Source organism: Hypomesus transpacificus, chromosome 3 (assembly GCF_021917145.1).
Source record: "Hypomesus transpacificus isolate Combined female chromosome 3, fHypTra1, whole genome shotgun sequence".
NCBI classification, from domain to species: Eukaryota; Metazoa; Chordata; class Actinopteri; order Osmeriformes; family Osmeridae; genus Hypomesus; species Hypomesus transpacificus.
Window position 1 is genome coordinate 1,158,719 of NC_061062.1, and position 12,977 is coordinate 1,171,695.

The following is a 12,977-nucleotide window of genomic DNA, read 5'->3' on the forward strand; positions in this document are numbered from 1 at the left end:
GTGACAGGAATCCTGAAAAGCAGAATCATAGAAAAAACTGTCAAACACATCCCTTCACAATTTCATAAATGTTGTCCGCAAGCTTGCCTTTGACACGTGTCAACCATTGCTCACGATTGCGTGTGAATTCTTAATGTCCCTCTTGTTTTGTCACGAGGTCCTGTGGTGGAGGAGGGCCTCTGAGCCCTGGGACCCACAGCCCGTGGCAGCCTCCTCGTTCAGCTGCGAGGATGATTGTTCTGGAGACATTCTGCTTGGATCCAGTTGGGTCTTTGGCCTGCTCCTCTGAACTCAGTTTGGGATGGGAAGGACTTTTGTTGCCCCAAGTGCAGAGGCTCCTCGGTGCTGGGTTTTGGGGTCCAAAAAGAGATTTTTCTACTCAGTTTAATGAAAATGTGTCGATTTTGTACAAATGCATTGACAACTTCAATACACATTAGCCTGTTTATCCTTCTACTTTGTAAGTATCCACATTTTTCGCTTGGGGAAATCCTTCACGGTGGAAACAGGTGAACAGTTGCCAGGCCAGCGTGCTGTGGAAGCCTTGCGGAGGCAGTATGAACATGCCCTCAAACTGCCCCAGCGGAGGCCAGTGTGCAGGTGTGCTCTGTGGTGTCAAGGTGTCGTTCCCGAGGCCCGCCCTGCGCCCCCTCCACACACACACACATCATCTGCTCCTTCACCTGCCTCCCAAGCTGCCGCACTTGCCCCTTTTACACAGAGATCCCGCTGGTTTGGCCTGTTTCCACTGAACCACAGAAAGCTAAACCCTGCCTTTTGTTAGATGTTAGACAGCATGCCGGCCTTGTGGAATCAGAGGCAGGACATTAGTGCTGTTGCTAGTGTGATCGGCAGTGTTAAAGGGGCTAGTGTCTCTAAGCATGTTTGATCTGGCTGAAGGTCACAAGATGGCTTCCTGTACCTGCCGAAGAGTTTCTCTAGGCCCCTGCCTGCTTTTCCCTGCTCTTCTGTACAGACCAATGTGTGTGTGTGTGTGTGTTTGACCTGTAACTGCACACTCAAAAGCTGTTTTAAGTTGAAGAGGCCTGGACAGAACTCTTCAGCCCAACTCGTCCCACACACTGAAGTTGTACATCCCAATCTGTCCATTACTGACCCTGTCTATGGCTGTTTATGTTGTTGCCTAAAAACCCACAGTGCTTCTTTGGAGCACAGAGCAACACCCACCCTACATAGCTTCAGTGGCATGGTTAAATATTGATGCTGTACTTTGAACACCATGTCCTGTGTGAGTGGCCATCTGGTACGGTTGTCCTGTCAGACGTGAAATATTCATCCCCTCCCTGGCCAACATGAACAGCAATACACACAGGGGGCTACTGCTCTCGTTACTCTAGAGGGGAGGGGGGTTTGTGCATGCGTGTGTGTGTAGTGTATCATTAGTGTATGTGGGTAAGTGTGTGTGTGTGTGAAAGAGAAAGGGATCCTATGGCGTGGTCTTGAACAGATCATCCTGGCAGATGGATGGTGTGTTATGCCCTACTGTAGAATGCAGAGGGACTCAGCAAGCTGCTAACTGATCACATGGCCTGTTGTCTCCGGGGGTTCGAGGGATGACATGGACATACACGATGGACTGGAACACACACAGTGTCTTTAATTTGCAGCAACAGCAAAGATCCAGCCTGTCAGCTAGCGGCCGTCTCCTTGTCTTGTCCACTCCTCAGGTGAAGCCCTGATCAGCACTCCCGAGTCCCCAACAGACCAATCAGATCACCCAGTGCTGAGTGATCCTGCACCCTACGCCACAGTGCCGGGCCGACCGAGCGCCCCAGAGGACATGCGGTGGACTAACGAGCAGGCCTGGTGGAACAGCTGAAGTCAGGGATTATCCTGGAGGACCTTATCATCTGGTCCTGTTTGCCATCGCACAAACCGACCTGCCACCTGGGACAGATTTGAAGGGCGCACAAACACTGTGTTCTGGTCAATGAGCCAAACTCTGCTCTCAGCTTTTCGCCACTTGCTCAATCTGTTTACTGACCAGCGAACAAACAGGTGTGCTCAGGATTGCAAAAAATTCTAATTAAATCTAGATGACAATAACATTAGGGAGGAGCTTAAAGAAGGGGGCGGGGTTAACCATCTTTCATGATGAATAATTCATCATATCCTATTAATTATGAACCAATCAGTAACCTGACACCAGTGGGAAGGGTTGGTGGTTGAGTGGGTGCATAGACTAATTCTGAACATCAGTGTTGCTGGTAACCAGAGAACCTTGAGGATTGTGGTTAAATAGAACAACAAAACTGAGAGCAACATTAACAACTGTGTTGGGTCAGTCACAGTGGGTCAGTCCCAGTGGGGACACTGTGTTGGGTCAGTCACACTGTGTTGGGTCAGTCACACTGTGTTGGGTCAGTCATCCTGGGGACACTGTGTTGGGTCAGTCACCCTGGGGACACTGTGTTGGGTCAGTCACACTGGGTCAGTCACCCTGGGGACACTGTGTTGGGTCAGTCACCCTGGGGACACTGTGTTGGGTCAGTCACAGTGGGGACACTGTGTTGGGTCAGTCACCCTGGGGACACTGTGTTGGGTCAGTCACACTGGGGACACTGTGTTGGGTCAGTCACAGTGGGGACACTGTGTTGGGTCAGTCACCCTGGGGACACTGTGCTGGGTCAGTCACAGTGGGGACACTGTGTTGGGTCAGTCACCCAGGGGACACTGTGTTGGGTCAGTCACCCTGGGGACACTGTGCTGGGTCAGTCACCCTGGGGGTTCCAGTGGTGGATCCCTCCTGTGTTCTGGAGCATACTGCTGCTCCCGGGTCTGCCACGCTGGACAAACACACCTCTGGTTTCTCATTACCATCAAAAGAAAATAACTTGTTGGAGCAGATCTGGGTCATATGTACAGTACATACAAATATTTAATTTGATTTGATATTTTGATTTAAAGCATTGTGTAATTGTCAATGGAATTTCCTTTTTTTTTTTACATTATTTATTTATTTTTAATTAACCCACATTAAGACTTCCTCTCAACAATTCTTGTTATCTTTCTACAGAAAGTCACAACAATCCTATTAAGGTGGAAGCTCTGTTTTGGGATGTGCAAACACAGCTGGAACTCAAACGTTTGTGTTTATGTCTGTTGGCTACCTTTCCGACTAGACACTAAAAATAACCTTACCACATCCTGCCTTGATGTTAAAGGTATAGTCATCTTCCCTCAGAGACACAGGCTGTGTCTGAAGTTAGGAGGGGGGGGGTAGGGGTGTGGAGGGGGGGGGGCCGTGACTACCGTGCGACAAGCGCTCTGTTCCTTCCTCTTGGGCCTGAGAAACAGGAAGTGAAGCTCATAAGGCATTATTGTGACGGACAGGAAATGCAAGGTCTTCTAAAATAAGAGTCCCTGTCTACCAGTCAATGACAGGACTCTACCTTGAACAGTCCTGTGGGAGGTCTCTCTTCTGGAGCCTTCAGGGTCCTGTCAAGGAAACACAGATTTGGCCTCAAAACAGCACGTCTGGAATAGGGCTTTGTGAGTCACAACCCACTGACACATTTACATGCTTTACGCAATAGGTACAGATATCTAATTAAGCAATAAGCCCCAAGAGGCCGTGGTTTACGCTGATTTTAGAACAGGTAAGGGGAGTTGTTAGGCACGACGCGAAGCGGAGTGCCGAAAACCCCCTTACCTGTTCTAAAATCTGCGTAAACCACGGACTCGCGGGGCTTATTGCTTTTCTAAAACTGTTATTACAAATATTTGATATGGTTTAATCAATAAAAACAATTAGAAACAAAATAGTTTAATAATAAACCGTCATTCTTCCGCTACTACAAAGTATAGTTCCTACATAAATCGTTGCCACGCAACAGCCAGACGGACTTCTTTGCCGTCTTTTTCAATTTGAAATATTCGATGCGCAGTAATATGGAATGTTAAAGAATGTTATGAGGACAACCTGTGAGGTTATGCTGGGTTTTACAACGGCATGGAATGCGATATAGCCAATCACAATCAAGGATGGGAACAACCAGTTTTAGAATTTACATTCTCAGTTGTCTCCTAATCTAAGCAATAAACAACCCTGTATAAGGTGGAAATGAACGTCAAACAGTTAACTGTGCAACATGTTCTACAGTAACAGGAGAGTAAGAACTGCGATTGATTGAATTCCTTAACATGGCTTTCACACATTGAGACTTGGTGAGATGATGAAATCACAAGGAGACTCAGGGTTTAACCAACAGGAAGCCGTGTCCAGCCGTCCAGGAAGAGCGTAGAGTCAGAGGGTGAGTAGAGACATGTGGAGGTGTGAGGAGAGACGTGTGGAGGTGTGAGGAAAGACGTGTGGAGGAGTGAGGTGAGACGTGTGGAGGTGTGAGGAGAGACGTGTGGAGGTGTGAGGAGAGACGCGTGGAGGCGTGAGGAGAGACGTGTGGAGGTGTGAGGAGAGACGTGTGGAGGTGTGAGGAGAGACGTGTGGAGGAGTGAGGAGAGACGCGTGGAGGTGTGAGGAGAGACGTGTGGAGGAGTGAGGTGAGACGTGTGGAGGTGTGAGGAGAGACGTGTGGAGGCGTGAGGAGAGACGTGTGGAGGCGTGAGGTGAGACGTGTGGAGGCGTGAGGTGAGACGTGTGGAGGCGTGAGGAGAGACGCGTGGAGGTGTGAGGAGAGACGTGTGGAGGAGTGAGGTGAGACGTGTGGAGGCGTGAGGAGAGACGCGTGGAGGTGTGAGGAGAGACATGTGGAGGAGTGAGGTGAGACGTGTGGAGGCGTGAGGTGAGACGTGTGGAGGAGTGAGGTGAGACGTGTGGAGGAGTGAGGAGAGACGCGTGGAGGCGTGAGGAGAGACGTGTGGAGGTGTGAGGAGAGACGCGTGGAGGCGTGAGGAGAGACGTGTGGAGGTGTGAGGAGAGGCGTGAAGAGAGACGTGTGGAGGCGTGAGGAGAGACGTGTGGAGGTGTGGAGGCGTGAGGAGAGACGTGTGGAGGTGTGGAGGCGTGAGGAGAGACGTGTGGAGGCGTGAGGAGAGACGTGTGGAGGCGTGAGGAGAGACGTGTGGAGGAGTGGAGGCGTGAGGAGAGACGCGTGGAGGTGTGAGGAGAGACGTGTGGAGGCGTGAGGAGAGACGTGTGGAGGCGTGAGGTGAGACGTGTGGAGGCGTGAGGAGAGACGCGTGGAGGTGTGAGGAGAGACGTGTGGAGGAGTGAGGTGAGACGTGTGGAGGCGTGAGGAGAGACGCGTGGAGGTGTGAGGAGAGACGTGTGGAGGAGTGAGGTGAGACGTGTGGAGGCGTGAGGTGAGACGTGTGGAGGAGTGAGGTGAGACGTGTGGAGGAGTGAGGAGAGACGCGTGGAGGCGTGAGGAGAGACGTGTGGAGGTGTGAGGAGAGACGCGTGGAGGCGTGAGGAGAGACGTGTGGAGGTGTGAGGAGAGACGTGTGGAGGCGTGAAGAGAGACGTGTGGAGGCGTGAGGAGAGACGTGTGGAGGTGTGGAGGCGTGAGGAGAGACGTGTGGAGGCGTGAGGAGAGACGTGTGGAGGCGTGAGGAGAGACGTGTGGAGGCGTGAAGAGAGACGTGTGGAGGTGTGGAGGCGTGAGGAGAGACGTGTGGAGGTGTGGAGGCGTGAGGAGAGACGTGTGGAGGCGTGAGGAGAGACATGTGGAGGCGTGAGAGACGTGTGGAGGTGTGGAGGTGTGGAGGCGTGAGGAGAGACGTGTGGAGGTGTGGAGGCGTGAGGAGAGACGTGTGGAGGCGTGAGGAGAGACGTGTGGAGGTGTGGGGAGAGATGTGTGGAGGTGTGGAGGCGTGAGGAGAGACGTGTGGAGGTGTGAGGAGAGACATGCCTCAACTGAAGCAGCAGCAGAAGAGCTGGCTGCTTTAGAGAAAAGAGTCTTTGTGCGTCTCTCCTTCCCAGTTGATTAAAGGTCTACTTTATCTGGCCCATGCTTTCAATTAGAGGCCCTGGCACCAGCCCAAGCCTGCATGAAGATAACCATGGCAATGAGATAACCATGGCAATGAGATAACCATGGCAATAAGATGTGATTAATGCAGGGTGCGTTTGTGCTGCCCCTCCCCACTGCTGTTTCACTGCATTGTTTTGTTTTAATATCCTGTTTTGGTACCAAAACCTACATCTGGGAATGCTTTCAAAATGGCTGAGTGTGTGTAGAATCTATGTATCTGTAATATCCGCATATGGCAGCTCATTAAGGAAGCGGGGGGGAAGATCCCTGGTAAGATTAGCTTTGTGTGTCTTGTAAAGCATGGCAGGTGTTGGCCACTTGTGATCGTCCCCATCTGAACCACATGAGTGATTAGAGCTCCAGACGGGCAGTACCAGCGTAATCACTCGAAGACCCAGGGGTTCACATGCAGCCAGTGCTAATGGCTTTCCAGTCATCTGTAATCAAAAGAACCGTCCAGGAACAATGTTTTTGCTCAATTAACAGCAAATCAATCTATGCTTTCCTTAGCTTTCAACCTTAATTAGCTTTACGGGAGAAGCCTAATCAATCTATCCTCAAGTAAACCCATGAAGGTTTAGAGGGAGTTGTTTCTGATTATACTGTAGCATATGCGAAACAGTCTCAAGCAACATGGGGTTTAATCATTACTCAAGAAAACAAGGCCAAAACAGAGACAGTAACCACAAATGGTGCCCAAACTAGTTTATTCAGAACACAGGACCCAAATCAACTTACCAATCCAATTAAATCAGTGAACAATGCAAACACAAATACAAGAACACCAAATCACTTACTGTTCAAAATAGCATATAACAGTGCAATTGTTTTTTTTAAGTGTGTTTATGATAGACAAAACGGGTTTTTGCCTCTAACACCAACTTAATAAGAAATCAAACCAAACGAATGCTTGACCCGTTTTCGTTTTAGTCCCAAAACTGACTATGTACCGCCATCTACTGGAATACTGCAAACGTTTCACACGGAAAACAACCTCTAACAGGGCGGGTTATTTTAAGTGTTTCTGAAGGAGCTGAAGGACAGGCTGAGAGATGAGGAGAGAGCCTGGGGCCTGTGGACGAAGGAGCCCCTCCCCAAGCCAGGGACATCCCCAGGCAGGGTGCTGGAGACCAGGGGCAGGACCAGCCTTCCCTGGGGAGGGCAGGGGACCAGGCTGGGGCTTGAGCCAGGAGAGGCCCCCGCCATCTTCCCTGGAGAGACAGGGGCTTTCTGGGCACCTCCAGGGCCCTCTGTGGGGGCCTGTGCCTGGAGAGAGAGGCCTCGTCCAAGGGCAGGGAAGGCTGGCAGGGAGGGTGACGCTACACTCTGCAGGGGCCTCCCTCTGCCCATTGTGTCCAGGACTATCTCCATGAGGCCCATGCCTCCAGCTGGAGCGGCAGGGCTGGCCGTGGACAGCTGTTTCCTGAGGATCTGCCTGGCCTCCAGGGCTGGGGTCGCTGGGTTCAGGACAGGGGGCAGGCCAGGGGGCAGGCCAGGGGCCGTCCGGATGTCTCTGGGCTGGAGACAATTTACTGGGGCCTGGGGCCCTGATGCTGTGGGCTGGGGCTCCAGGGCCGGGGTAGCAGGGGGGTGTGGTGGGGTCTGGGCCGGAGGGGCAGGGGGGGGTGGTGGGGTCTGGGCCGGAGGGGCAGGGGGGGGTGGTGGGGTCTGGGCCAGAGGGGCAGGGGGGGGTGGTGGGGTCTGGGCCAGAGGGGCAGGGGGGGGTGGTGGGGTCTGCGCCAGAGGGGCAGGGGGGGGTGGTGGGGTCTGGGCCGGGGGGGCAGGGGGGGGTGGTGGGGTCTGGGCCGGAGGGGCAGGGGTGTGTGGTGGGCTCTGGGCTGGGGGAGGGGGGTGGGCTGGGGGAGGGGGGTGGGCCCGGGGGTTGGAGCGCTGCAGCAGGCCCTGCTCAGTGACGGGGTACAGCTCCAGGGCTCTCTCCTGCCGCTGCTGACAGCTCCACTCCAGCTCCCTCAGCTCCCCAGGAAGCTCCAGCACACAGCTCTGTCCACACACACACACACACACAGACACACACACACAGACACACACACAGACACACACACACACACACACACACACACACAGACACACACACACACACAGACACACACAGATACCAGTCTTGCGTCAGATGTTCACATTGCATTTGTACAGCCCTTTTGAAAAACGTGTGTACCTGTGCATGTGTGTACCTGTGTGTGTGTACCTGTGTGTGTGTGTGTGTCTTACAGTGCCGATGTGCTGCGTGTGGACAGGCTCCTGGCGGCTGGCTCTCAGGTAGGAGTCCACCAGGCCTGTGTAGTCTGCCATGAGCGCGTCCAGCAGCACCAGCCTGAGGGGCAGCAGGTGCACCACCCCCAGAGCCATGACCTTCAGCAGGGACACGGGGCAGGGCCGCACGTACCACACCTCCGAGTCCTCCTGGATCACACACACACAGACACACACACACAGACACACCATGGGTCTCCAGGTCTGTCTGCTGGACACATGCTGTCCTGGTTCTGAGTTGTACCTGGGTGATCTGGGCCCTGATCCTGAGGGAGTCCAGGCGGGAGGGAGGCATCTGGAGGTAGAGGCTCACCACGTCCTGCAGGGTGCTCACCCTGTCCGGGAGAAAGCCTCCGCTCTCCGCGTGGAAGCACATCACATCCGCCACCTGATCAGGAGAGAGGAGAGGACGAGAGACATCCAGACTGCTCAGGGAAGGACGATGGATGGATGGATTCGAAAGACACGTAAAAGAAAAAGTGCAAGTCATCCGATGTACCTGTGTGTCAAACACGTTTGTGAGATTGACTCCAAACTGAGCCAATAAACATGCAGTGATGCTCCTGCAGTCATGGGTGACCTGGAAAGGGGGCGCAACACAGGAACACAATGCTGCTTACTAAACAAATGAATTAACTGTCTGTATTATTATTATTATTTGTATACATTATTATAAAAATGCATTTATTTATTATAATTTTTGGCTCAAATAATAGTCCCTTGGAATCTTAATTCAACACAGTAATACATAGCATCTTACTGCATTCACCTGTCCACCATGCTTACCTTTAGGATGTGCTTATTCTCCAGGATCATAGAAAGGCCATTCTTGAAAGCTCTAACTCCAAGCAACAGGATGTCGAACAGGTACACCTTGTTCTTGGTGGCTATCTGAACAGAGTGGAGAGGATTTGTAGACTATGAAGAGTAATAAAGTTCTTCTTCTCACTCATGTTTGCACACACACACACACTTTACCTGTAACCAACAGAGTCTCTCATGCTGGAAAGCCCCAACTCCATCAGCTCCTAAGCCAATCACCTGTTGTTTCCGGATGTGCATCACCTTTGAGTTGAGATTTCGACCAGGTTGATGGTTGGACGTCATTCTACTGCCTACCATTTTTGTAAGTTGTGTAAAAGCAGTTATTGTAAAAAACAATAAATGGAAATACTCACTGCAGGCCCAAACTTCTCATGAAATTCTTCAATGACCACAAAGTCTACATAATTCTCCTCATTATCTTCATCATCTAGGGAAAAGATCATTGGTTGACATGTGAATCTTGTACACAGTTAACCTTAACCAAAGACTGTACTGTGAGCCTCACCCAGTCTGAAGTTCTTCCTATACGGCTGAAACTCCGCCACGGTCAGGTGACCCTCCGCTCTGTGTTCACTGGCTTCCCTGCACCAGACATTTACATTTAGTGAAGTACTGGCCAGGTGCTTGTATATAGCCTAAATTGACAAGGTTGGTTCGTAGAATCATGCCTATACTCACTCAACAACACAAGCGACTTACCCCTTGTCACTCTTTGCAGCATGGGGAAATTCCACTGCAAAATTGTTAGCTAGATTAGAAAATGCAACAAACACTGCTCTTTTGCTTGCCTGATAGACTAGCAAGGCAGAACCAATATGTCACCTTACCATTTAGGATTTCATGTCCGAAGAAGAGTTTCACACCAGGGAACTTCCTCAATCTCTTGACATCAACAACTGAAACATAAAAAACGGTAATTTCAGTTTTCTAGCTAGTGCATGATGAGGAAAGAGGGTATAGCCAACTATCGACTGCAATGTTCTATCCAAATAAATGTAGGCTAATTAGTCAGATTTTGGCTAGCTCTTGTGTGCATATTGCTAATAGATTCATGGGTTTCATTTGTTACCTTCATCCAAAACTATTGTTTTGTTGAGGTTTATCCGCTGCACGACGCCAATGAAAGTCGCTGTTTTAAGTGTTAATTTTATTTGCTTTCTTTTAAAGCTGTCTAGAAATTGGAAGTCATCCATGGTCATTTTGGCCCGTCTTGCCTAACTACCTAAGTACTTCGATTATCGTCTAATCGTGACAGTATATAGTTTAGACAAGGCTGCTTAAAGATGGCGCCCCCGGTCATTTCTATTGAAAGTCCTCGGTGGAGCAATGAGGCCAGCAAAGAGATACGGACAGTGCCATTTTGACCTGCTTGTTCTTTCGGTTATGCGCAAAGGGGCTCGTGGACACTCGCAACAAGCTGTCGGCTACACGTCATACTGTGCGACAACTAGCCGCGAGCATGTAAACTTGAATTGCAGTAATCAGTAAACTGGCAGAATAGGGTAGGCTACAAGTCCGATCTAAACCAAATATCATGTGAACTTCACGAAAATCTGTGATATCAGTACCGTTTACACAGTATTCCTTTGACTTAATTTTTTGAAATATAGACTAGGCCTATTCTAGATGGAACTGACCACAATAGTTGTATTTATTTTTTTGCTTCGTGTTCGAGGCAACTTTTCTTGACGTAGGCTAAGCAAATGGGGTGCCAGTTTACGGAATTTAATTTCGGATTGGTTTTAAACTCCAGCAAAAAAACTGAAAAAATTATAAAGTGAAAACCTTAGTAGTTTGAGCCAGGTTCGAGAACCTAAAAAAAGTTGTTTGGGGAAATAGTTTGTGTGACTGTGCGTAATTTAATAAAATCGCAGGAACGGGCGGGGTAGTCGAGTAGTCGGTTAGCCACCTAATCGGAACTGTAATACCACCGAGATCCAGCTGGGTCATTGGGGGGAGGGGGAGGGGGGGGGCAGGGTACAGTAGTTACCAACCTCTCGATCCTGACTACTTTACACTTCAAACTGCACGTCCTTGGACATTTCTAAAACCTTTATAATTTTGTTTTTTAAGTAGGCTATGTGTTAATTTTTTCCCAAAATGTTTTTTCCAATCTTTCAAAAGTTTTTTTCAAAAGTTTTTTTTCCCACACAGAGAGGGTAGAGGAGAACTGAGAAGCCTAAATAATCAGCTGCAAATATGGCTTGACCCCAAAAAATTATAACAAAAGGTTTCTCAGTGGTTTACAGTAGGCCTAGTATCAGATGTAATTACTAAAACATTACTAAAAGTTTTCCAAAGTTTGGCTGCAAGAAAGGCCCCATTTTCAAATGGCGGCCGTCAGGTCCTGAAAATGAACATTTCTCCTTTGTATTCCTCCTACACAGGAATACTGGTGTCTGATACATGTTTTGGCCACCGTGAAGGACATAAGGCTCAGTTGGTGGGATGGAATCCAGGACAGTTTTGTTAGATTTCTTGCTTGAGAACTCTTCGACAGCCTGCACTAGTTGGGGCTTGTTGGCTTTACGGAAGATTTCCTTGCCTTCGAACAGGGCTGCAGGAAATGAGCTCATAGCTCAGGGGTTAGGTGTTTGTTTATTCATATATGTAGCCGCCTAAAAACAGAGTAGAGCAAAACAAAAAATTTCAGCCTTTCAAAACATTTTGTTCTAATCTTTTTTTCGTTTTTCGTTTTCAACCATACAAAACCTGCTTTTTTTAACCTTTAGAAACCTTTTTTGAAAATATAATTTTCTGAAATGTTGTTTAAACCTTACAAAACTGAAAGGCCACCTTTCAGACACCCACACATATACACCCACACAGATAGATTCCTGGCTTCATAATTACATGTGCTTACATACTATGTTGCAACATGGCTATAAATCCTAGCCTACTGCATATCTGTAAAATCGAAGGTAAAGTAAGACGGTTCCTGTTGGGTGGAGATGATCATATGGACAGGGAATAAGAGCGGCTTCAATTCTTCACTTCTACAACGACTCTGTTGAAGAGCAACAACAGAAGGCATGTCAGACTGATTCAGCATTGTTTCATGGCAAATATTGTGAGGTATTGGCTATTCTAATGTTTAAATATGTGTCAGGTAAAGATGTCTGTTAGTGGTAATATATTCACCTCGATACATATGGTACTTATGATATCTTCAGAGATAAAAGTTTTAAGCATTTAACTAAAACTGACTTTTAAGTGGTCTCTTCAGTAAACATGAAGTGAAACGTGACTTCAACCACATGATGGCAGGCCTGAGGCATTTCTGCAAATTATAGTCATGTAAAACTTTTGGTTCAAAACACAAATACAATAGTGGGTAAATCTCACCAATGGTCACATTGTAAAGCATCTTACACTGATTTAAAGGACACAGCCATCTTGTGGTAGATCCTAGTTCTTAGGATTATCTCACAACAGACACTAATGTTGTGGTCTTCATATAGTGCCCTATCAATTTCAGACAAACTGCCTAGAGGAAGTGGTTGTCTAATCTATGGGAGTAGGCCAGGGGAGTGTTCACTGATAATATGTTTCTGTGGAGCTGTTATTCCCTGATTTGACCAACACAATTCAATGACTGTGCCTATGTCAACATTGGGACTGGCAGTTTCACATCTTACTCACCCTTCAGAGCTTACAAAGGGGCAGTGGAATAATCGTACAGTAGAGACAACATATAAAACAATACATTTTACTAGCAGGGGGATAGGCATAGCTCAGTGGGAGAACATCTGATTACAGATCAACAGGTTCAAATCCCCCTATATGCCTCTTTGGACAAAAATGTCTGCTGAATGAAAACCTTACAACCAACACCTAATAAGGATTTGAAGGGAGAAAGCAGGGATGTCCGTCTGGACCTGCTTGAACTGGAGACATTCCTGTCTCACACCCGTGCACCATATCTGT

General features: G+C 48.8%; 1 protein-coding gene across 1 annotated transcript; it reads right to left on the bottom strand.

The window, feature by feature from the left end:
* Nucleotides 1–6,968: 6,968 nt before the first annotated feature.
* exd1 (exonuclease 3'-5' domain containing 1) lies at nt 6,969–12,842 on the bottom strand. Its single transcript, XM_047051237.1, has 12 exons — nt 12,396–12,842; nt 9,878–9,946; nt 9,750–9,783; nt 9,556–9,632; nt 9,404–9,477; nt 9,204–9,290; nt 9,012–9,116; nt 8,725–8,805; nt 8,470–8,613; nt 8,184–8,375; nt 7,761–7,955; nt 6,969–7,556 (listed from the first exon to the last, which is right to left on the bottom strand). Exons 1-12 carry the CDS (start codon nt 12,415–12,417, stop codon nt 6,969–6,971), a joined length of 1,668 nt encoding a protein of 555 aa, XP_046907193.1. The 5' UTR covers nt 12,418–12,842.
* Between the last annotated feature and the right edge of the window lie 135 nt (nt 12,843–12,977).